This window comes from Hyperoodon ampullatus (genome assembly GCF_949752795.1).
Source record: "Hyperoodon ampullatus genome assembly, chromosome: 17".
Lineage (NCBI taxonomy): Eukaryota > Metazoa > Chordata > Mammalia > Artiodactyla > Ziphiidae > Hyperoodon > Hyperoodon ampullatus.
Genome location: NC_136930.1, coordinates 16,854,915 through 16,881,039, shown reverse-complemented (window position 1 = coordinate 16,881,039; position 26,125 = coordinate 16,854,915). Strand labels below are relative to the sequence as shown.

The following is a 26,125-nucleotide window of genomic DNA, read 5'->3' as shown; positions in this document are numbered from 1 at the left end:
TTAGATTCCGTTTTTTGCTTCGTTATTGTTTGTGGCTTGTTTTCTCTGAGCGATAAAGGGGTACATACACTTGTCCGCTCCTAGGAACCGATACATACACACAACTGCTTCGAAAGGGAGGATGCTGAAAAGGAAAAGTCACAGTTAGCCACCGTGAGGCGTGGCGTGTTCCGTACGTTACGGGGCGGACAGGGGAAGACCTGCCGAGGAGGGAGCCCCCTCACACTTACCTCTTCATGAAAGTCACGATGTACATGAGGCGGGGGGTGCAGATCATGGGCTGGTCCGTGAGGATGGCCTTCATAGCCTGCTTCACGCAGTAATCGGGCTTCAGAGGGGGCAAGAAAGGCTCAATTTCTTTCCTGAGAGTTACACATTCAAAAGGCGAAATTAAGAGTTAACACAAAATAGGGAAGACTGGAAATACACATCAAAACATGAAGGATGACGTTATCTGAGCAACAGGGTTTGGAATTCGTTTTGTTTACTTCGTTGTGCTTTTTCTGTATCTTCTAAATTTTCCTACTATGAACACATTTTATTTGCATAGTCTGGAAAACAAGTTAAAAAAAAAAAAGTAGGATTGGTCTGCCTTTCTGTAAAGTGAGAAAGCCGTGTTTTCAAAATGCCTTGAAATGTATTCCAAATTACTTTTTTTTTTCTTTCAATTGAAAAAGGAGAGGATGTCTGGCATAACAGACACTAAACCCAAACAAGATGCCAAACTTTTAAGTATTAAGTGTAGTTCAAATGATGGTGTGTAAACAGCAACATAACCTTTCTGAGTGAAATATAAGTCAGCTGTGTGCTTTCCCGGGTGCCTGGAGAGGGAAAGCCGTGGCATTTTCTCCTGGGGTCTCTGAAATGAAGTGCACAGAGACATCCTACCTTCAGCTGAATTCATGCAGGCACCCACTGAAATAACTTAATATAATTTATTCTTTTTACTTTTCATCGTCCCCCGGCAGCTCCGGACACCTGCTGTGATGCTAAACAGGAAACAGAGCTCCTCAGACCCGCAGCAACCCCTTCCTAAGTCCATAAGAGGCAAACAGCAAACCAACACACACCCCGCCCACACACAGTAAAAGAGGCAGGGCCGAGTCCGCTCCTGGTCCAGACTTGGAGTCAGCCTGAGATGGAAATGACTCAAATCACCTCCACCTGTTCACAGCGTGGCCAGGTTCAGAATGTGTCCAGATCAGCCCTGACCCATGGGGAACTCGTTTGGTTCTCTTGCTTTGCCTGTCAAATTCGTCCAAGCAAAGATCTCACAGTCAGTATGTCTTTACAAGTGTCCTCTTGATGAGTCACGGCTTTGTTTACTCCGCTTAGCTTAAGTCAGATGTGACTTGACAGGGCTATTCCCACGTGCCTCCTCCTTCCAAAGTGTGGTGGTATTTCATTTCATGTTTAGAAAATCTCAGCGTTTCTTCTCATTCTGCCAGAGTGAATCTAGCTACATACACTCTCTGCAGAAAGGAAGTTCCCAAACCTGGGGTGTCTCCTTCAAGGGTCTTTCTGGAAGAAAGACCACCCTCTTCTATGGCAGTGACATTGTTTCGAATCCAAGCCAAAGTCGCATTTATGTACTAACATTAATATTAAAGAAAGAAAATCACTCCTAAGGAAAGAGCTTCTAAGGAAAATCCTGAGTATCTGCTCCTTGAAGGTGCAGAAAAGCCGTTTCCTACTGATGCTCGTAGGCCACCTTCTGTGAGCTAATACCAGTCCTTGCTTGTCAGTCGTACACGCCTCAGCTTTACAGACCTTGACCAACGAAAGCTACAAGTGAACTGCCAAATGACAGATACTGAGGTGCAAGGTGGATTGTGGCTGGAGATCTGATTGATTCCACATATCCTCCCAAGATGGAGAGACGACTTGTTAGCCCCGCTTCTTGTCAGCGTGAAGGCGGGTCCTGACTGACCTGATTCGGCAGCCCCTGAACATGCCAGTGTCCACAAGGTAGGGGCAAACCAGCGTGGTTTTAATTCCATCCTTCTCTGCGGCCTTTAGCTCGTGGCTCAGGGATTCATGAAAACCCACGACTCCAAATTTACTGGCGCAGTAATCCTGGGGCAGAGGGGAAAGAGCAGAAACACTCAGTACATGTTCACATCCCTGACCAACCCCAAGCTGCCCTGGTCCCGTGACTCCGGTTACATGTTTGATATAAAAGGTTACAGGTGACTAAGCTAAGCAAAGGAGAGCATTTTTAAAAGACAGATATCTGATGTGGTTCGGTGCAGAAATCATATTTTCAAAGGAACGGCAGAAACAGATGAACACTTTTTGCCACATCAACGAAGTATCAGATTACTTTGGGGAAGTTACCACAAAGGACTCTATGAAAGCTAACAAGCTGGAGTTAAAAATGGAGAGAGGCTCACTTTGAAGTGTCTGGAAAATCTACAAATGGTCTCTTGTTCAGTAAAGGAGACTGAAAAACCAGTTTGTTTAAATTAATGCTAGGAGAACAAAGGCGAGTTTAGCTGGGGTTATAAGCTGTTATGATCCAATTTTCTTTTTAGGGCCAAGCGAACATGGAAATGATAACTCTACCTTGTAAAGTTAAACTAGAACTTAACCTAAGGACTCACGGTAATAGAAAGAAAGTTCTTCTCCATTACCCAACTTTAAAATTAGGAGTTGAAATGTAGAATGTAGAAGCCATCTCTTCTGCATCCTTTTGCATATTTGCACGGGATGGTGTTTTCAATTTTCCGCTACAGGCACCCATGGGACAAACAGCACCGAGCAATACACATATACACGCTTTGTAACTTGAATTTGGTGAAGAACAGGGTCTGATTAAGCCCAGTTCTACAGACTTATGATGCAGACACCTCACACCAGCCCTAACCATCTCATCTGATGAGCTAACACAAGATAGCTCGCTTTTGGCAAGTTGACCAAAACAGAATGTCAACTTTTGGCCTCATGTATCTGTTCCCTGTGGCACTGCCACTGCCCTCCAGTTTCATCCTGACCCTGTGCCTTCCCACTGTTGTCAAGCAAAACTGCTAATGAAAAGGGGGCCGTACTGAGGACGGGCCCACCTACTTCTGCTGCTGCTGCTGCTTTGTCAAACTAGTATAAGTGACTTTATGGCAGAAGACATAGAGCCACGTGGGCTGCCGGGGAGCATTCCACAAGCAGCACACAGGTAGCGTGCTTTCATGGCCTTTCAGGAATATGCGGGCAGCAGGTACCCTTCCTAGGACTTTGGTGTACTCTTCACGAGATAAACCGACTGAAAGAAGGAAATGCTTTATAATGACAAACCTCAACTCCAGCAGTACTGAACAATCCCAAGGAACTTGCAACTGTCACAATATGACCATGATTAATCTCCAGCATGGTAGGAAGAAAAGCCTTAGTGGTCTGAAAGAAAAGGAAGATTCAAGCTTTAGAACTGACATGGGTTTCACCTAAAAAACAACAACAACAAAAAACAAACAAAAACCCCACAAACCCAAGATCACGAAACAAAGTTTTACCCACGTAATGTGACATTTGCCAATCTGTTTGAAAATATTTTACATTTATCAAAAAGAGAAGATCCTTTAGGCGTCTGGTTCACTTAGCACCGTATCATTGGCATGGCAGGCCTGTTATAAGCCGTGACCAACAAGACTGTAACACAAGAGCTTTCAGGGACAATGTCCAGAGATGAAAAGAAAGCCATTAGGAGAAGGCTCTTTATCACCTTTCAAGTGATAGTTATCTGCTAATCTAAACTACTCCCAGGTCAGAGATCTTTTCATGCTCTGACACTTCAGTGCAGCATCTCATGGTCTGTGAGGGACCTCCCGCTTACCCACGAATAGAAGCCTCGTGTAATGTTTACCTCATGGCTGTGTCTACACAGTAACAGACCCATGAATGAAGAGATATTCCAGAAGCATCTTCCAGCATCCAAGCTGTATTATCAAAGTACGCTCACAGGAGGTCAAGTATTTTAGGTGTAAAAAAAGGAGGGTAGGGCTTCCCTGGTGGCGCAGTGGTTGGGAGTCCGCCTGCCGATGCTGGGGACATGGGTTCGTGCCCCGGTCCGGGAGGATCCCACATGCCGTGGAGCGGCTGGGCCCGTGAGCCGTGGCCGCTGAGCCTGTGCGTCCGGAGCCTGTGCTCCGCAACGGGAGAGGCCACAGCAGTGAGAGGCCCACGTACCGCAAAAAAAAAAAAAAAAAAAAAAAAAAAAAAGAAGAAGAAGAAGAAGAAATCACAGGGAATTCCCTGGTGGTCCCGTGGTTAGGACTCTGCGCTTCCACTGCAGGTTTTCCCGCATGCCGTGCAGTGCAGCCAAAAAAAAAAAAAAAAAAACAGAGAAGAAAGAAAAAAAAAAGGAGGGTAAAGTACAGAATCATTTTAATGAAAAATGTGTCCTAACACTAACTCTGCTGTGACAGTTTATAGCATTTGAATGACCACACTCCACGGTGGGGTACACTGGGGGGTGACTTCCCCCACGGAGGCAGGTGACTGGCCACTCGGGGTAGAGCACGTGGCAGGAGCCCCAGGGCGGTGGACCCAAAAGGCGGCATCGATTTCTCACTCACCGAACTTCTCTTTTCTCTCTAGCTTTCTTGCCTTCCAGATGCAAGGCTGTATTTTTTTTTTAATTACTTCAAATTGCTTAAGACGATCTATTAACTACTCTACCAGGCTCCCAACAGTTTTATAACCTGCTTCTTAAAAGAAAGCAGCAAAGAGCAATCTGTCCACTGCTGAGTTATCTCCCACTGCCAACACAGCTTCCCATGATTTATGAAGTTAAAAAAACCCAAACACTAACCAGTGGACTTAAAGGAGAGTTGCATTCCCTTCTCAGAGGATTTCCCAGCTAAGAGATCACTGAATTTTTGCATACATATTTTATTTGTTTTGATAGCTTCTGCATGTACAAGATCAAACAGTCATTCCATTAATTTTGAAATTTTTCCATGTCCCAATCCATGATGCATTCAGTTGCCAGATGAATCTTTGTGAAATACCCCAAGGTCTTCCCCAGTCTGACTCCTGATCATCACATAACCCCCTGGTCCCCTTATATCCATGTGTCTGGGCCTCCTCACTGCTGTTACCTGTGTCATGCTTATTCTCACCTGTAAGGTTTTACCCATGATCTCAACTCTTCTCTGACAATCTACCCCGATGCCCTCCTATATAATTCAAAGTGTAATATTCATCACATATTTACATAGCCTCTCATGCTTTTCAAAGTGCTGTATGTTAATTATGTCACCAGAGTCTCTCAATAATTCTCTATCACAGGTAGTTATGGTATTAAGCCTTTGTCTAATATTATTCTATTCACCTTGACTTTGTCCATATTTCTTTAAGACATATAATCAGTATCATTCACTGTAACATATAATTATGTTCTGCGGTGCTTTGTTTTGTTTTGTTTTGTCCTTTCAGTCTACAGCACCTGGAAACTTCAGGCTTTATAGCTTATATATGGGGACAGAATTACAATATAGTAACATCACAAGAAAGCTTATCTATTCCAATCTAAACTACAAAACACATCCTTAAGTAATCATGCCTGTAAGTCTTCTTTTTACATATCTGATTATAATTAATTGTTCTTCAATTAGCTAAAAAGTATAAAATTTAGTCTTGACATTATCCAGAGACCACTTCTAAGTTTTAAAAGTTTGCCCTAGTCTTGAAAGAGAGGGATAGATTTAGTATGAAGGTCTTATTTTTAAGTTAAGTAAGTAGAAGGACTCAAGAGTATAACCTAAGAAATTACACAGTACAGAATACCAGTAGGAATTTTCTACTTGGTTACCTGACAAATCCGAATCGCCGACCGTGCTTGTTCCCAGCCTGTTTCCACACTAACTCTACCCGGTGGCCAGCCCTGACTAGAAACCCAGACACCCAGTGGGCGGGCTCTAATGACTTCTCCATGTTAGTGTTCCGTGTTGGTGCCTGCAGGTGTTAAATGACTAATCCAGATCCCCAGCACATAGGAAGGTAGGTGATAGAAGATTACCAAATTCCTCACTGTTTTGATTTTATTTTTTTAAGCCTTTATTGAATTTGTTTCAATATTGCTTCTGTTTTATGTTTTGGTCTTTTGGCTGCAAGGCATGTGGGATCTTAGCTCCCGGACCAGGGATCGAACCCGCACCCCCTGCACTGGAAGGCAAAGTCTCAACCACAGGACCGCCAGGGAAGTCCCTCCTGACTGTTTTTAAGTTTAATTTCTTGCAAAGTTCTGAAACGGATTCATGTCCCCTCCTGACCTGGCAGAGTTAGCTTATTCATTCAACAAGTATTTCCTGAGGACCTACTACATGCAGGTCTTGTATTATGATCTGGCCAAGCGATGACAGGTAACATGGCAGCAGGTCTCATTCCCGTCTCTAAGCAGAATTTATCCTCACCAGCATCTAACTGTGTTCCATCAGTACATCAAACCTACAACAGTTTTAGTCTATCCTTTACAAGAGCAGGGTGCTATGGCTACATATGCAGAAGACTGTGATTTGGGCCTGCCTTCCTCCCTTCACCACCCCCCCCACCAAAGTAGTTTGGAGGGACATTTAAGCTACTGGTTTTCACTTAAAGGAAATAAGAAAAAAGAGAGGAACAAAAGAATCCAAATATAGCTATGTGGCTAAAGTCTTTTCCAACTGTGGGTTGTAAACATATTTTTTAGGGAAATCGGCTTCACTTTAAGCTGCTAGTAAAGTGTGGCACAGGTCTGTCTGTTTTAGTATGAAGCTTTCTTTTAAGAGGGAGGGGTTGATTTTTTTTAAAAAGGGCTGTGGCAGGTCAACACTTCTTATAAAATCTGTGTCTCCTGTCTCATCCAGGACCTTCTGTAGAAACAAAATCCAGCGTGCCACTGTGCTTTCTACATGCCAAGACAAAGGTCTATGCTCTTTATTTAGAAAGGCTCACCACTTACCCGTCTACTACTACAGTTATTACAACTACTAGCAATGTCGGAAACACCAGACAAGGTGCTGAGGAAACTGGGAGGGGAGGTAAGCCATCCAAGGGCCGGGCGGCCCTGGGACCCAGACTGGTTGTCTTCCAAAGCTGGTGGCCACCACTCAGCTCCTACTGGATGCCGGGCGAAGGCAAGCCTGGGGGAAGAGCCTTCATACCAGGGACACTCAGGTTTCCTTTTAAACCCGAGTTTGCAGGGCTCAGGCTGGAGCCTGATCCACGTGACTGAGCACTGAGGCTGTTAATCATTTCCTTTGCTGCCTGAGTGGAGGTGAGCAATTACCGCCCGGGCCCTCTTTCCACAACCAAACCCCTGCCTTGTGTCTGGGGCACATTACCAAACAGACTTTGATCAACGCGAAGTCTAGTCCTTACGTTACGAGAAAAAGTGCTGTAAATGGGTGGTGAGAAAGCACCATGCTCGCGGGAACTTTCCCGACGAGTTTTCTTTTCTAATTACTCTTGCCCTCCACAGTCTGGTGGGTGACATCTGAGATAGCGCAGCACAATCTGTCCTTGACACAGTTTGACAGCACAAAGAAATCTGGCACTTTGTGATGAATTATTAATGTGCACAAATATTGTAGCACGTATGAAATGGGGACCAGCAAGAGGTGAAGTGCTAGTTGCCATGACACCAGTCAGTTCAAGCTCAGGTTCGTGATCTTTGTCTGAGACTCGTTAGAAGAACAGAACGAGCAAATCTGCGGCACACGCCCAAGTGGCTTGAGTGTAAATTCACGCACGTGCCGCCGACAGTGAATCTGAGAGGGACAACTCCGCCAACACCGGGACCATTGTGTTCTCTTACTGTAAGGACGAATTATCCGGATCGGGAGTTACCAGCTGGTAAAGGGATCGCTAAAGGAAGTACATTTGATCAGTCACCAGAGTTAGCTGGTCCCAACAGTGGGTGGCAAGGTGAGCTAGATGTTTAGTCTAAGTCAGAGAACCGCACTCTGAGCTCTGTCCTCTTATTCAAATGTCTGAGACACAGGGGAGGACATCTAGATCGTCATCAGGAAAATGTGGTTGACTCTTGACCTGGGGGGCAGGGGGGAGTCTCAGAGTCAGCAACCAATTTGTATGTTCAGTGAGACAATTTAGAATTGGAAGGGACCCAGGGATTATTTTATCTGCAAAAGAGAAAACTCTTTCCGTAATGGATCCTGGCTAAAAAGTGTGATGATAGACCTTTGATTACCTGTGATTAATTTTATCACAAGACTCCAATACCATAAGCTGCCAAGCTGACAGGGTTGCTAAGTGACTAAAAAAAGAAAGGAAGGAAAGAAGGAAGGGAGGAAGGGAGGAAGGAAGAGGATATTCAAACAGACACTGACATTCCTATGAAACATGCTTCACAAGTTTAGTATCTCCATAGCTCCTCGGGGTTCCTCTTCAAAGCACTGGGCACTTTGAAAGATAACTGTAAAGGTCATATTTATAATATAAACAAGAACTTCTTAAACAGAAGTGTGACTGGACACAGACATGACATGTCATATCTTGAGAAATCTTTGAATGTTAGGTTTACGCCAAATTAACTTCCAACAGTTCCAACCCTCCAGATCATTCTTGGTGCTCTTAATGACAGACTGCAATGCAGAGCCCGCAGCTGCACTGTCAGGACAAATTAACCTAAAGTTAAACAAAAGAGAACGTGAAGAAATGTGGTATCCGGCAAAGGCTGACTTTTGAAATTTCAGGATTGATGACATTTTTAAGGTACAGGTAAAACACTCGGAATGTTTCCCGTATTTGCAAGCTATTCAAGGATAATGGATACTAAGGGAAAAGCAAAGTTAACTTCTCACAGTTAGGAAAAGGCCTCAAACTCTATTTTTGTGCATTTGCATGACTGTCCTGTGGTCAATTCAAGAAAAGGTATCTTTTTAAAAGAATCATTTTGAAGGGTTTTTCTCATTTGAATGTCCAAGAAACAGAAAACTTTCATTTCTAAAGGGGACCAAAAATCATATTACAATGGGAAAAGGCTGAACACTATGAGCACATATACAGTACAGTTTTCTGATGTATTTATGTTTAAGGATTTTCAGAATCTCCAAATAGCAGCAATATATATGATCTGGAAAAAATACAATCAAGACTCCATCGAACAAAGAACGTTTAACTGAACATCCCTATGGTTCCCCTCCAAATGGTTCAGCGACTCTCCTTGGTGTTTTGCTGTTTCCACCTGCCGCTGTGAGAGTAACTTATCTTTATCGGAATCACAGAGGAACATACTGCTTATTTACAAGGCTAAAATGACATCTGGTGGCACTCTTCTATGAAAATTCAGTCACTTCTCCTGGAAAACTATGATTCAAGAGTACAAACTATTGAAGGTGCTGAAAATACAGGGAACTGGGTTTAAAAGGCTATTTAATAGGGTTAATCATTAGTGTGCTCAAAGATTAAAAAAAGGGTGACATACTCCCAAACTAATCTGGGAAAGGAACCCATGGCTAAATATTCTTAATCCAGTAGATTTACAGGTATCTGCTTAATCAACGTACTGAGCACCAAACTCTAGAAACTTCACTTTGACCACAGAATGTGTAACTTGAAATTTTTCATTACAAAACTGTCTTCAACTAGGAAGTAAAGCCCAAATCTGTATTTGTTAGCAATAAACTGACTTTAAATACTTTAATTGCAGTTGACAGCACAAATTCTGAAATTCATGTAATTCGATGACGGCTTTTTTTTTTTTCTCTCTTTGCTATTTGGGTGTGTTTGTAGAGATAAGAAAGGTCTCCAGACAAATTGTGCAATACAGCCCCAAGATACTGAAACCTGGAACGACTCTCAGACTTAACAAAATGTTCATGAAAATCTCTACCTGCTTGACACAAAATGTTCTCTCTTTAGCTATAGAGAAGAATATGTCATAAACATCAAATTCATATCAATGTTACATCTACTGTCCTTTTTGTTATTATTTTGAGGCCACAGGGTTTGCTTTCACATTTAGAGGCATCAGCAGTTAATACTTAACACACATGCACAAGTATACTCCTACAGTTGCCCTGCAACCAAGAAGCTAATAAAAGAGCGAAGCTTTTCAAATGAACACCTAGATGATGACAACATTAGTTATTCAGCAAAAATAAATGCTTCATTAACTTGCCTTCCCACTGTTAAAACATGGGATGAATCTACCCCAAGGCAGCAACTCAGATATCAACATTCCCTGACACTTCGGAGTTCCCTGTGCAGAAATACCAGAAAGGAAGGGACTTAAAACTCAGTCTGTCTGGAAAGTACACTGGCTTTTAGAGTCCAGAAACCACATGGTCCTGACTGTCAATCACTTAACCTTCCTTGTTACTTGACCTCTCTTGGCTTAACTCATTTGTGAGACAAAAAGGAGATCTCCAAGGTTTCTTAGCTCAAAAATGTTATGACGGCTTACATCCAATAATTCGTTCTTTCTTACCACATGTTCAATACACAAGTCGCAACACAGAGGTATAACTAGGTATAACAACTAATGTTGCCTAAGACTTTCATAAATGACTCAATAAGGTATCAGCTCCATTAGTGCAGTTGCCAGCATCTGGTGAGCTGTGAAAATATCTATTCATTAAACATTTATATGTTGTCATGGCTGTGTCTTTTAAAATAATGTAATGTGAATCCATGCCTCTTACATATTAAAAACTACAATCATCGTTTTTCTGTCTTCTACCTGAGTCCATGGGAGCTCAATGTTTTAAAAGGCACGATGAATGCTGCGCACTGGTTCTGAAAGGCTGCTTTCCCTGACCCTCCCCCTGGCTGAGTCCTAGATGATCAAAGGAGTGTTCCCCAAGCCCCTGACCCGATTTAGTAACTCTTTACAGAATAGTGAAAATAGCCCACAAAATTGCAGCCAAACAGTCTGCGAAACAACAGGTTGTCATTAATCCCTCTCTCTGCTTTGCCCCAAACTCAAATCACGTCGCCGAAACTGTAATGAAAACAGACCTTCCACAGGGCAGAGGCTTGGGTTCTGCTCTAGTGACTGGCAACTACTTCCACGAGCCAGAACCACGTGCGTGTGAGGTCAGCCACTGCTTAGGCCATCTGAAGTGGCAGGACCCAGCCCGCGGCCAACCCAAATGCCACAGCCCAGCAAGGCCCCCGTGATCCCCTTCCGTCACCCTTCGTGTTTCACGTGTGCAAAGAGTTCAAATTCTTCTCTGCTTTCCAGCGTGCTTACTGTGGAGGCTTTATAGAAAATTAAATGTTTACCTAAACTCCAGATACATAAAATCAAGAGGTTACTCCTGAAAACTCACTTTATTCTTAGGCATGCACTATAACAACTTAGAACTTAACTCACTGTGTAAGGGGGTCTATGAGATACCTGTATTGTGCTACGCATTGTTAAAAAAACCAGACAAACAAAAACTTTGCAAACCTCTTAAAGACACTGGAGGATTGTAAAAAGCCACCTTTTCTAGAAATCAGTTCTCAAACTATGCTGCACATTGGAATTATCCGGGGGAGGTGTTCCTTCTGAGGCCCAGGCACACCCCCTCTGAGGCCCAATTATACCCGGGAGGGAATCTGGCCTGGGAAGGCGACACTCCCCAAGTGACTTGACTATGCAGCCACGTTTGAGAGCCAGTGTTCTAGAAAAGAGCATCTCAGCCTCAGCCCCATGGACATCTTGTGCTGGGTAATTTTACATTGTGGGGACTGTCCTGTGCGTTGTACAGTGTTTAGCAGCATCCCCGGCCTCGACCCACTAGATGCCAGTAACAACCCCACCAGTTCTGACAAGGGGAAATGTCTTCAGATGTGGCCAAATGCCCCTGAGGGGAAAAGAGCCCCATGAGAACCACCCTTTAGAAGGAACGTGAACATCAGCAAATCAGGTTCCATATAGTCCCGTGATGATTTTTTCTAAGCTCTAAGTCTCATATTATAATGACATTTTCTAGCTTTGCAAGACATTCTAGGCTTTAAAAAATGTCACAACTTACATATGGGCTCAAAAGCCCATTGTAGTTTACATGCCAATACCTTCAAACCACCACTCTACCACTAAATTCAGAAATACCACTGAAGGGAGATAATGCTGACAATCTGCAGGGGCTAGGAGCAGAGAAGCAGGGTGCTCAAGAGGCAAGGTCTCCGCCCTCCTGCAACTTATTTCCAGACAGCTTTTTGGTCCTGGGCAGGAAGAACATATCTCTTCAATGCATAGCCTTGACTCTGTACCATGATGTTTATGGCTTTGGAGACTCCATCCTGGGCACAGCAACCAAAGGGGATAGTAAGCAAGAGAGCACCTGGGCTCCTCCTTTAACAATGGCTTGGAACCCAAATAAAAAACCAAAAACACCACCTAGACAAGGCGGACCCTAGCGTGCATGGTCTAGTATTTTCCTAGTGCACAAAATTCCTAAAGGGCTGATTAGCTCAGGGAATTTAAAAAAAAAAAAAAAAGCAGAGAATATTGAGAGAGTGGGAAGGGAAATACGTGCTCAAGAGCCATTCCTCCTCAAACTTTGATGTGCACAATTACCTGGGATCTGAATCAAATGCAGACTCTGATCCAGTAGGTCTGGGAGAGGAGAGGGCCTGAGAGCTTGCTTTTCTAACATGCAGCCTGATGGGGTGATGTTATTGCTGCCATTCTGGACCACAGGCTGAGCTACAAGGTTGTAGCCTGAGCCAGGTAATGTCTACTCTAAACCTCAAGTGGCTTCAGATCAATTTCTCCTAGAAATTCAGCAAATAAAGGCAGACTAATTTCTCTGCCCTCTATCCTACCTGTGTTCTCTGAACCAGAGTATTTATTAGGGGTTGAGAGGCCCCATTCTCCACTTCCCACATCCTTTCCCCAGTAATGTTTATCAGACAAATGCCAGTTCAAACTGATGTCAAGATCCCTGGGAGCTTTGTATGGACAACTATGGGAGTTTACAGACTGACTGCATGTATATTTGCCTTGGATCCATTTTTAGCACTAGCAAGACCCTCTGCTGTGGTTTGAATGTTTGTGTCCCTCCAAAATTCATGTTGAAACCTAATGCCCAATGTGATGTTGTTAGGTCAGGAGGGTGGAGCCCTCATGAATGGGATAAGTGCCCTTGTAAAAGAGACCCCAGAGAGATCCCTCACCGCCTTCCACCGTGTGAGGTTACAGCAAAGATGGCTGTCTACAAACCAGGGAGTGGGTCCTCACCAGACACCACATCTCCTGGAGCCTTGACCTTCGACTTTCAGCCTCCAGAACTGTGAGCAATAAATTCCTGTAGTTTATAAGCCTCTCAGTCCATGGTATTTTGCTAGAGCTGCCCAAATGGACTAAGACACCCCTGACCCCATTAGAACAAGCTCTCAAAAAGAGACCTAGAAGATTTCAAAATCCTTCCCCCTTACTCACAGAGGCTTTGAGGGCTTAGCTTTCAAGACACGGAATTTAGACCCTTTTAGCCTCAGCATTTACCTTTTAAATTTTCCACATTTACCTTTCTGAAGCTTTCACGCTTTGGTAAGCCTGTGAGAAAACCCTACCTAGGAAAAAGTTACCCCTTTAAAAGTCAGCTACTTGGGCCACAAGTTTGGACACCATCAGCTGGCCAAAACTGCACAATTTTGAGAATCCATTATTAGCACTTCCAAAGCAAAGCTCGTGGAGTTACCTGGAATTCTGCTCTCAAAAGAATATTATGTAACAGAATAAAGGTTTTATATTTTCCAGGAGATAAGCTTAAAACAAACAAAAGCCTAAACTAAAACAACACTGTTATTGCCATTTCAGTTCCAAGTATTTATAGAACTTTGCTCATCCAGTCTTTGTAGAGGAGCCCTTTTTATTCATTACTTTTTATGTCTGTCCTGTCACTGTTGACAGGCAAACTAGGACGAGAAGGAAGCTGAATGACCAAGGATACACCACACTCTTGTCAATGAGGTAACCATCTCAGACACAGACCATGGAAAATTACAGAAACGAGACAGAGGAACACATGAATTGGGCTTTGGTAATAAAATCCTAGTGTGGTATTGGGTCTTTACATGTTACATGTTTGTCTCATTTATGGAGCAAACTTTCTGGGGATATTAATCTAGGGTTAATTAGTCATTGCTAAACGAACCGTGCTAATAAAAAAAATCAACATTTGAAGGTGGATTCTTACATTATACCACAGGGCACAAGCATAAGTGACTCCTAGGAGAATCTACCAGGAGCTTTGAACATGTAGCCCAGATAAGTATTTGTAGAGCTTCTAAACTAAGCCCTAGGCTGAGGGTCTGGGTCCTAGCTTCTTCCTTCCCCAGTGGTGACCTTAGGCAAGTTCCATAACCTCTCTCGGTTTGTTTCCTCATCCATAAAAATGGGGATAATGGCTCTACTTAAAATTCAGAGTTGCTATGAGGAGCAAATGAGAGAAAAGTGTTTATGAAAGGGCTTTGTAAAATTTAAGTGCTAGGTAAAAGTAGAGTAAATGTACCCAAGGCTAATTAAGCATATATTTATAGGCTATTTGGGTGAGAAGTGCTATCTATTTTTGGTTATGTCGTTTCTTCAAGTTCCTGCAATTCCTGGTTCTTACTATGTACGGCTCGCAAGCCTCCCTGCCCTCCACGTAGTGTCAGACCACACTTCCGGCAAAAACCCAGGACCTGACCACTAGAAGCAGCCTCACGAACACAGGGCTAACAGCTGCTTCAGCTGCCTGCCCCCTTCCTCTGGAATCCCGGGAGATGCTGGGAAACAACCGACACTTTCCAGTAACACCACTTCTCGAATCCTTTTCTTTAGTTCTGTTCTACTGGGGTCAGAAAATCAACGCTTAAAAATACAAATTACACTGCTTGACGGAGAAGAGTCCAGCAAATGCAAAAATACTAAAAGTTAGTACAGAACTATTTAAAAATAATTTATTACACCTGATGTTTCTCTTTCCCAAGAGATGGCAGAACTATCCCCATTTAAAAAAATCCTTGAGAAATCAGTAGGGGGCAGTATGTTAATTACAATTTGCAGGTGGAAAAAAATTCAGGCTTTGAATTTTAAGTTGCACTTGTCCTCAAAATACCCATGTGCTTACATAAGTTACACCACAAATATTTTCCCAGTTACACTGATTTGGAAGTGTTATTTTGAGCCCCATTGTTTAGAATAACACTAAGAAGCTGAACTGTGTTAATATTCAGAAATTCCAGTACTAAGCCATTTGAAGGAAAGGCAAGAAATTAACATTTTTATGCAAGCAGCAAATGAGAGAGAAACACTGTGGTTTCCCCAAACCCCCCAAACGCCAATGTTCACGATGTTAACACCGTTGTCACCTTTCACACATCTTTGCGCGATCTTTGAAAGTTTCACAGACCAAGTCACGTTGTGTTTCCGAATGTGAATTCACTGTAAGTGGCTTGTCAGTTGGGCTCATTTGACAGCACTCAAGGTTGCAGCAGTAATTGCCCTTCCTTGTTAAATGTTCTAGCAGCACTTGCTGCGGTGTTGAAAGTTTTATCATCATTATGAGAGGATATTCTTTTTTTTTCCCTGTGGTTCACTTAATTTTAGCTTCAGAGCATTTAGGAAAATGGTCCCTGACAGGTGTGAACTTGAGTTTTGAGGGAATTGACAAATAAAGTAAAAAAGAAAAAGAAACTCAAGAATGGGCCATGCTGGGTAAGAGCAAGTCAGAGATGTTGGCATCCTTCTGTTGGAAGGCATGCCTGCCAGTGCTGTGATGGTATAAGCCTGCGTAAACCCAGAGGTCCAGGTGACGGGGAAGCGGCTGGCCAAGTGTGTCAGGGTAAACGAGATTAGGTCCTAAGGCGGTACTCTGACAACCTCTACTCTAAACAATGGTGTCTGAACAGGGTTAGGTCACAATGCAGGGAGGTTCTCCGAGGCGGCCCTATTAGGGGCCCAACTGTATGCTTTACCTGTCTACCATATATTTTCAAAGAATGAATTAAAAGACTCCATCCTCCAAGTTATTTTCTGGTTATGCTTACAAGGGGTCTCCGCCTAGAAAGAGTTTTTAGCTCAGTTAATAGAACTATAAGAAGGGGTTAGTTCTTTGAATAGCTAACTACGGATAGTAACTTCTGAGATAAGAAATCAACTAATTAAACCAAGAGAGATTCACACATTTTAATCTGATTCCTAGAGTTACAGGCTCAGAACATTGGATTTAACCCATTCAGTTGAGGCAGGGAATAGGTCCCTATTTCTTAAGGACTATCAGTTTGTCATACTCCAAAGATCAACGACAAAAGGCCCTTTATCTTGGGACAATTACTGGCTGTGTGCGGAAGGAAATAAGACACAAATCCACCCTGCCAGCACACCCCCTAGTGGAATTTCAGCATAGTACAACTTGGGGGTCCAAAACCATCCCGGGGACTTAGGACTTCACACAGGCTCGAGTGCACTTTTCCAAGTGCAGTGTCTGTAGCTGCGCCAAGGTCAGGAGCCTCCTTCCCTGAGCGCTCAACACAAGCTAGCAAACCGCACACGTCCTCTCTGCATCCAGCCACGCAGGCAGACAGAGGGGTTAGACAGAGGCAAGTTGCCTACTTACCTTAATTGAAATAGGCTTTAATTTTAGTTTCTGAAAGAACTAGAACAGAAATTTTAGATGAATCTGCTATTAATATTCCTCAACTCAAGAAAAAAACTTAAATAAAAAGGGGTTTCCTACTTTAAAAAAAGTATTCCACCTTCCCAGTGAGGTGATTAAACTGCTTAGAAAGTGTTTTCTGAGTGTCACATCTTAGGTATGTTCAAGTTACTCAAGTCAATTCACTAGAATTTGCCAAAGATCTTGAAAAATCTGAAAAATGGTTAGGGTAAAAACAAACGTAAAGAAAGAGAGTAAGTTGAGAATGTGAGCAGTTAAGCATTTAACCATAGGGTCTGCAGCCCTCCTCCAGGCCGCAGTGACCCGATCACGCATCGGATCCAGTGGCTGAGGGCTCTGCCGGGCATTCTCCAGTCTTTCTGAAAAAGCTATTCCAGCAGTGTTAGGCTTAGCGCAGGTTAACAGATGCTTCCACTTTGACATGCCGTATAGATTAATTTCTACCTGGGCAGACACTGGATAAAGCCCTGGATGTAGAAATAATGAGGGAGAAAAGAATACCAAGTTTGCTTCCAGGAATCAAGATAAACAGCACATAATCAAACAAGAGAGGACCATTCCCTGAACCAGGAACTTGACACTATTCTACAAGGACTGCCCCCTTAATATATAAAGACACTATGATGTCAACATGGAAAGATTTTGAATGTATTCGTTTCTCTTTCTCAGGAGTAGTGACACATTTTGTCTGAACTATTCAACTTTTCTCTCCCAGTAAGACAGGACCCAAATGGCAGAAGAGCTGAGTGTGCCAGGCCCCTTCAGGCGCAGCGTGGTGTCCAGCCTGGCTGGTGTTTACAGTCTACCAGGGGGTGTAATAGGCGATGAGCTTGGAAGGCAGGTGGAAAGCAGCGTTGGAAGGCCTAAGCTGCCATGCTCACAAGCCTGGACTTCACGCTGTGAACAATATGGTCACACAGGGCTTGGGGCAGGTTCTAGTCAGCATCATCTTTAAGCAGGCATATAACAAACTCAAGTCTGCTTAGATAACCCTGGGTTGGAGAGCAAAGGCTGGAAACGGGAGAGAAGTTCAGAGATTCTTTGTAGAGACCAGGCAAGAGGTGAGAGAAGCACGAAGGAGGAGGCGGGAATGGAAAGGAGGGGATCAAAGTCCATGACAGCAACAGATCAGTCGGGATCTGGTGACCCGTGAATGCGTGCGGGATGGAGAACTAAAGACGCTGCTGAGGTTTCCAAGCCTGGTACTGGCCACGCCAGGGAGTTCAAGAAGGGGCGAAGAGGAATTCGTTCAGTTTTGAGGTTTGCTGGTTTTAGGGAATGCGTGGAAGAGCCCAAACAGTTGTATGAACTTGGGAACTCTTAGAAATCACAGTTGAAATCACCGAAGTAAACAGATGACTCAACTAGAGGTGCACAATGAGAAGAGGTCTGCGCGTGCCAAACTAAACAGCTATTGTATCTCGGAGGTAGGGAGGCTAAGAGGATTGGGAAGACAGGAAGAGAAGCAGGAGAAAGGGGGCTTATCATGGAAGCTAGAGCACCAGCGTTTCAAAGAGATGGTCAACAGGCTCACGTTCTGTAGAAAGGTCACATCACACATTGGATTTGGCCATTAAGCAAGCCCCTGCTATTTTTTCATATGACATTGGTTACTTAGCAATATTTTTTAAACAACTCAGATAACCAGACACAGATTACAACATATATCAAAGGTGTTGGGAAGATTTTTATAGGATGGTTCCCTGCTCGCACCAGTTATGTAAAGTGACAGTTTATCATGTCATAGATGTTTATTTCTAGTAGCACTAGATTTGGGTCCAGCATGTAATATATCAAATATAGAAACTTAAAGCTCAGTGAGCATGTGATCTTATTTTACGTTAGGAAGGAAGGCTGTGAAATGACCCTGATAGGTATAGAGTTCCAAGTATCCAAGCAGTCGCTATCTAAAGAGATGTTTTACTTGGTTTTCAACTGTGACCATGAGAATTAATAAGATAAAGTATGCTCACCCTATGTCAATTTACAGTTTGGTTCAAGGCACAAAAAGTTTATTTCTGAAGCTCAAACATTTGATTTTTATGCATATGAATTCATTTAATAACAAAAGCCAGATCTAGTACAGACTTGAAAATACACCATGAATTTCAAGTTTTTAGTAGGGAAAACAATACTCCATAGAATTCTTAATATTATGCTTTGGAGGAGGAAGTATCAGCCAAATAATTTTATAAGAACAGAAAAAAAATTTTTTTAATTCTAAATCTAAGAAGCCTTGACCACAACTAGATTTCTCTAACCAGAGAACAGAGGAATATAGTATTTGAGATTAAAAACCAGTAAATCACATAAGAACTTAAACATTAATGATTAGGGACCATTCATGAGATATAAGGTACAACCATAGCACTAATGTCTTTAAGTGCTACATTACTCAGATCTAGCTGGTGGGCTTTTACTTTTCCTGGATGGATTTTAACCAAATAGACTTTAGACACTTGGATATAGATAAATGCCTAATTCAGTAATTAGTATTTTAAAACTGTGAAACCTTTTAAGTTAAGTGGTCTATTAATTAACTACCAATTATCTTGTCTGACTATCATATCAATAGAAGTAAATTACCGACTAGCGATTTGACAGATTTAGTCCTTTACCATGCAAAACTTCTTCAGAACATAAAAGGCCTGGAGTTAAATGCTTTTGCTTCCCCCTTTTGGTTAATCGGGGATCAATTTGCTGCTCATGTATAAATGCCAAGTGCAGCTCTTTGGTCAAAAAGGATCTACAGATAAACTTTGTCTTCTAGAAATGGCAAGCAAAGATTTTTTTTTTTTTTAAGATTCCTCTTAAAAAATAACAAATGAAGCAATACTTAAATGTTTTGGGGGAAACATGTTTGCAGTTCCTATATGGAGGCCAACTCTCCATATTTCAAAGGATACTAGAGAGGTATTTTCAAGCTTTTGCATCTCACCCAGATACAGAAAGAACCTGAGTGGATTGTTTCTCTGACTTACGCCAAAATTCAAGTGCACTGTATTGTACACATTCTCACGTTCTTGTCCTAACTGTGAATGTTGCACAACAGATTACGCTGATTAGAACCTACCTCAAATCTATCACTTCTTGACTGGTGACCAAGAGAAGGTTCCTAGGAGAGCTGCTGGTGGCAGGAGAACACTGGATGGTAAAGTATCACAGCAGACTGGGGGGCTGTGCCAGAATAATGCCAAGTACTGCAAAAGCTTCTAATGTGTATGCAAATAGGTTCGAGGTTAAGAAGCACGGAAGGAACTGCAGCAGGAATCCTCTCCCTGAGGCTCGGCCACTGGCAAACATGAATGACTGCCATATATTCAAATTGAGCTGATTCAAATTGGTCTATCAACACCAGCCTTCTCAAAGTCGCTAGCCTCGCACCAATGAGCAGAGTCAATATACTATAGTAAAAAACAAGCTTACAGGTAGGGCAGGGAGAATGGAAAAGCTGTGGAGGAAAACAAAAGGAGACAGACACAATAACGAATGTGAGACAGCCTCCCTTTGAGATCCCGCCAATCTTATGCAGCTTAAATTAGTCCAACATAAGGCTTACCCTTTGAAACTTCAGAAGCCAGACCCACGTGAGCATTCTCTGAATAGGTTACCTTCTAAATATTTAAGCAGAGGCTTAGCCCATACTATCAAACATTTACTGAGTGACTAGGAGTACAGTTTTGTTCCTGGCAGGGGAAGACAAACAGACGTCCATAACAAACTGCCTACAGACAGCTTGCCATCTACTTGGGGATCTCAGGGCACAACGAATCCAAAGTTACACCAAAGAGCACATACTATGCACAAAGGGTGGGGGTGACAACAAACACTGCGGAGAGATCAAGGGAAAGAAGAGGCAAGTCATTTAACGGCAGCTTCGTCAGAAAACAAGGGGTTGCACAAGATGCTAAGGATCCCTGCGGCTCTGATACGCAAAAATGCCAGAAAAGGGCTGGAGTGGGGATGGAGGTTATATGAAGAACTTGAGCCAGGGCTCAAAAGATATGCGGAGCAGAGAAGAGGGCCTCCCAGGCCGGGGGAGGGGCACGAGGCATGGTTCGGAGGAGGAGCCCCCATAGCTCTTCAGTGAACGTCCGCATGGTTTCTAGTTCACTGCCTACGACTTTACCTCTGGGTCAGGATCAACACGCTCCTTATTATGTTATGAAAACAGACACCAACTGCCACTTAAAAGGCTGGTTAAAGATGACCTGTTCAAATGATGAACAAGTCTTTGCTCAGCTGATCCACTCTTTGAAATGTATGGGGCAACTTCTTTTCCCCACCCAGATGCAGTAAAAAGACGTGCTGGTTATTTTTTCTGGAAGGAAAAGAGCACATGCCAATACATCTTGGAGCAGTTACCATGAGCATTTTCACCTAAGGGGGCTACGGGAAGGGAAGCTGAATTCAGGTGGTAACTTGTACCACTTAAACCTCGCCCCTCAAAACACACAAAATAAATCACTATAAAATTATAGTAAGTCTTCTTGTAAATTTTGGTTGCTAGAGCTCTTCTTAAAAGGTCTGTAAGTCTTGGCAAGCAGCCAGAAATTCCAACTCTGAAATGAATTTTTTGACTCAATTTAGAAAATAAATTCTTAAGTTTAGATGCTTAGGGGAAAAACAGCTGGAGAATTCAGGAGCCTCCCATATTTTAATATGAAGTGACGTCATTACTGTCAAAGCTTCCAAGAACTCCCTAAATTGATGTTAAGAGATGTTAAGCAACATCTCTAAGCAAAGTAAGGACTCTGAGGAGGTGGTATGTTCCTCCTTGGTATAGAGATTCAGGTCCACAGTAATTTTTTTCGTTGGAAATTTGATTTAATTTCCTACTTAGAAAATTAAATGTGCATTTTCAAAGCTAAAGCAATGGATTTTCTATGCTTACTACACTCTAATTAGCTCTCTTTTTATAGGATGTCTAGCAAAAAGAAGCTTCTTTTCTCTTACAAGTACCTAATTGCTTGTAAGAGCAATTGTATGGAGTTTGTATGGAGTTCTTTAAAAATCTCGTTATGGGGCCTCCCTGGTGGCGCAGTGGTTGAGAGTCCGCCTGCCGATGCAGGGGATACGGGTTCGTGCCCCGGTCTGGGAGGATCCCATATGCCGCGGAGCGGCTGGGCCCGTGAGCCATGGCTGCTGAGCCTGTGCATCCGGAGCCTGTGCTCCGCAACGGGAGAGGCCACAACAGTGAGAGGCCCGCGTACCACAAAAAAAAAAAAAAAAAAAAAAAAAAAAAAAAAAAAAAAAAATCTCGTTATGTTTGGGACTTTCCTGGTGGTGCAGTGGTTTAGAATCCACCTGCCAATGCAGGGGACACAGGTTTGATCCCTGGTCCGGGAAGATCCCACATGCCGAGGAGCAACTAGGCTCGTGCGCCACAACTACTGAGCCTGCGCTCTAGAGCCCGCGAGCCACAACTACTGAGCCCACGTGCCACAACTACTGAAGCCCACGCACCTAGAGCCTGCGCTCTGCAACAAGAGAAGCAACCACGGTTAAGAAGCCCACGCACCGCAACAAAGAGAGTAGCCCCCCACTCGCCGCAACTAGAGAAAGCCCGCTCGCAGCAATGAAGACCTAACGCAGCCAAAAATAAATTTAAAAAAAAAATCTTGTTATGTTTGAAATTGTACAATTCAGCAAAATATTCATGCAGAGAAGGTAGGCAAGATGGTTAAACTTCAGAGTATTTTGTGTAGGTAAAAGTTCATATTTTGGAAACCATACATCATCTCAGTCAAAGGTTATTGGAAAAAACAACCCTCGTGTCTGTGGTTCATAACTAGCTGACCGATGGCTGGATATCTGTTTGAGGATGACAACCTGACTGAAATCAGCTGGAGTTTCTCTGGCAGCCTCATCCTTACCAGGCTTTAAATATGAAAACTACAGTCTACTTGCAATTTATGTGCATCTTTTATTTCAAGTGGTGGCTGTTTGTTTTACTCAGAATCATAAACACACAAGATTCTTGATACACTGAATTGCCAAGTTTATTCTGTTGTGCTGGCTTTTACTCACCTGATCCACCCCTTTGTCACTTGCCGCCTGTGGCCCTCACGGCAGCAAGGACTTATATTCAGTTCCCCACCCCCGGTGCACACACACACAAGCACGCTCAAAGTCCTCCAAACTGTATTTGGTAACCTCCTTATGCGTTTAAAACATAGATATGAGTTAGCTCACGTCATTTAAATGTTCATTTCTAGAGCTTTGGAAATGAATTAAATAAAGCTCACGTTTAAAAATACAACATTAAAATAAGCTTCTTCCAGGGGCAGAGAAATGGTTTAATGTTCAAGGAGCAACATTTGAATAAGTACTTCTATAGCTAGATTAAGTTTTTAAAACAGTTGCTAAAAAATTAATGAGGTTTAATGTGACCTATTTAGGAGAAACAGTTCTTTGTTGTGTTCTGTTAGAAGGCTAAGCCGCCTATGGGAGAGAAAAAAAAAGAAAAACAACAAACTTATTTCCTTACCCTTTCTTTATTGGATCCTACCTGCCTACAAAAGAAAAGGGGAAATGCTATGGGGGAAGAAAAGCAAAAAGTGGGTCAAGAGTGTACAGTTACAGGGGAGAACTTCACACCTACCATTACTGAAGATAAATTTAGTTGCAAAACTTGGGTTAGCTTTGCCCCCAGAGCAGAAGGCCCTCCCCTCTCATCTATTTAGATGATGTAATAGCTCTGACGATCAGAAGCTGATATGGTGCGTGTCCCCGGTATGCCAGGTCTCACAACACCCCTGCCCTCTACATAGGGACTCTGTGGTCCTACCAGGGTGACTTCTGTTCTCCGAAGAGACGCATCCTCTAAGCTGAGAAAGTTCTGAGATATACCCCAACAGGACGATGTCACAGACCCTGGGGACAGTCAATGGATGGTAAGCAACTGCCAGGGTGGCCTGACCACTCCCATGGGACCACAAATGCTGATCTCAGAATCTCTGGCACTTTCTAAAATGTGGCTGAGCAGTAATTTGGAAGCCTAAACTCTGACTTTAGGAATTCATAAGAACAACCAAAGTTTTACAAACTCAACAGAAAGTAAAATAAACAAACCCAGGGTTTTATGCTCCCTCTTGTTATTTTTATGGCAATCTTCCAAACTAGTTCAAAATGTTCAGTCCTCCACTCTCTCCAGAAATACTGAATTGGAGGGGAAAAAAAAAAGAAAACAACCATTTAATGGTAACCGGCATACGTTGTAATTCACCGGGGGAAGAGTGAATTGGAAGGAAGCTTTGTGGTGAAAGAGTGCAGGTGGCTTTCAGGCTGGTCCTGAAGTCTCACTCCTTCCCAGCCTTCTTGCTGAGTAGGGCCCAGTAATAAAAACAAGGATGTTTATATTTACCCAGAAGTGTGCGTGGCAATTGACCATCATGGTTCTCTCAATGAGCTCATCAGGACATTCCAGAAGGTGATGCCCAGAGACCACACCAGCATTATTGACCAGGACTGAGACCTCGCCAACCTCCTTGCGGACCCTCTCCGCTGTCAGGTAGACATTCTCTCTCTTTCCCACATCACAGGTGTAGGTAAAAACCTGCAGGTTACAGTGGGGCAGAATTTCTTCCTCACCATTCCCAGCTGTCCTCAGAAGTCCAGATGAAGAAAAAAAAATGGAACAGAGAAGGGATGGGGGGTGCAAAACATGAGTCACGTGGCCATCAGTAGGACAAAGATCACCCAAAACAAAAATCACTACAGTGAGCTTCAAGTTTCTAACACCGTAAGCCTTGCCAATGACTGAACTTACAGCTGCCTTCCTCCCCCCAAAGTCTTTGGGAATTACAGCAATTTACTGGATAACTCTGCTTAGGGGAAAATCATGTAATTGTGACAAGCCCAATACAAGTCAGACCTCATGGGATCGGCTTCCCGGAGCTAAAGACACCTGGAATGAACTGATCTCAGCCCAGAGAGTAATACCCCCTCCTCCCAAACACATGCACTACACACTCCTCTTTTGGGGGGAACAGTGGCCAGAAACAGCTCTTACTCTTTAGTATGTGCACCCTCAAAATGGAAACTCACCTCAAGGCTCACAAATCAAAATTGTAATTAATGATCTGAATTCATCCAAAGCCAAGAAATCAACCAAGTTTCTCATAAAAAAGTGGGACTCACACTGGTTTGGTCTAACTGGAGTAGCTGAACTCCCCAAAGAAGCACTCTTATATAAACCAAGTTTACAGGTAAATATGCAATTTTACCACATAACTCAATTTAAAAACCAAAAAAACCTTCCCTGGAAAACAACGACTGTTCCCTTTTAGGTTTGGGCAGGGAGCACAAAAATCTGTATTTGCTACCCTCTTACCAATGGTGAAAACATACTAGTTTTGACCTTTGATTTACTGACCTAAAAGGCAAGTGCCAATAATTTTGGTGACAAATGATCAATACGGGGGAGGGGTGGTGCCCAAGTTAATCTTCCCGATATAGTTCAATGTTTTCCCTGGAGACGAAAAAATTGTCAAAAAGCAAGAGCCATTACCAAATCTCCCAGAACCAAACTTATGGTCAATTACGGTCTCCGCTTTGGCTTAAAAAAAAAAAAAAAAATCTCAGATTCAGGTTAGTTAATAAATATCCAGAAATGCAGATTTCCTAAGGTTATCAAAAACATGGAATGAATTTTACAATAGGGCTTGAATCCTTCAAGCGTTTTCCCTTAAGAGAGGGGGTTACCTTTCAATCAGGCTGAGTATGTAACTAAAGTACTGACTTGCCTCTGGTGAAACAATGTTAATTATTTTCCCGTGGCTAAAGTTATAGTGAAATCATCAATGCTGCCCTAGTCTCCGCGGTTCAGACCGCAGTAACATATACACATGCATCAGTAGAGTCTGAGAACAACTTCCCAAAGACACTAGTCTCCCATTCACAAACGAGACTGAGACATTTCTTTAGGATTCAAACCGGTGGTAACAAGTTCTCTCGCCTTCCTTAGCCTCCGAGGGCTTGGGAAACCCCACAGTCGTGCTCCAAGGGACAGGACCTCCGTTAAGACAAGGCTTTGGCGCACTTTCTCCCTTCTAATACAGAGGTGATCGTGTTCCTTTATTAGGGGACAAATTCCACTCGCAGAGGACCGGGCTGGGGTGGGGGGCGGGGAGGGTCCTCTTCCTCGAGAGCAGGGTTGACCGTGACAGTGGGGTTTCGGGGCCCTCCGGGGTAGGGCGCGGGGGTGGGAAGAGGCTTGACCCAACAATGCTCGGGTGCAGGTCCCAGTTACCTTGCAGCGCCGCGGCGTCCGCCGCCTCCAGGTCGCGGTAGATGTGGCGCACCATGCCCGCCGTCTCCTCGTTGCTCTGAGTGTTGATGTCCCAGAGCACCAGCAGGGCCCGGCGCCGGGCGAACTCGAGCGCGAAGAGGCGGCCCAGGCCGCTGCCGGCGCCCGTAATGAGGCACACCTGGCCGGCCACGCTCTTTTCCTTGGGCCGCACCAGCCAGCGCGCCGCGGCCAGTACGAACGCCCAGAGCACTTTAAAAGTGACCACGAAGAACTCCACCACGATGTTCAT

At 43.4% G+C, this 26,125-nt stretch overlaps 1 protein-coding gene across 1 annotated transcript; it reads right to left on the bottom strand.

Moving 5' to 3' along the window:
* Window positions 1-26,125, bottom strand: RDH10 (retinol dehydrogenase 10; the record flags this gene model as incomplete). Its single annotated transcript, XM_079722663.1, has 6 exons — window positions 1-124; window positions 231-362; window positions 1,931-2,076; window positions 3,289-3,387; window positions 23,950-24,185; window positions 25,837-26,125. 6 exons carry the CDS (start codon window positions 26,123-26,125, stop codon window positions 1-3), a joined length of 1,026 nt encoding a protein of 341 aa, XP_079578789.1.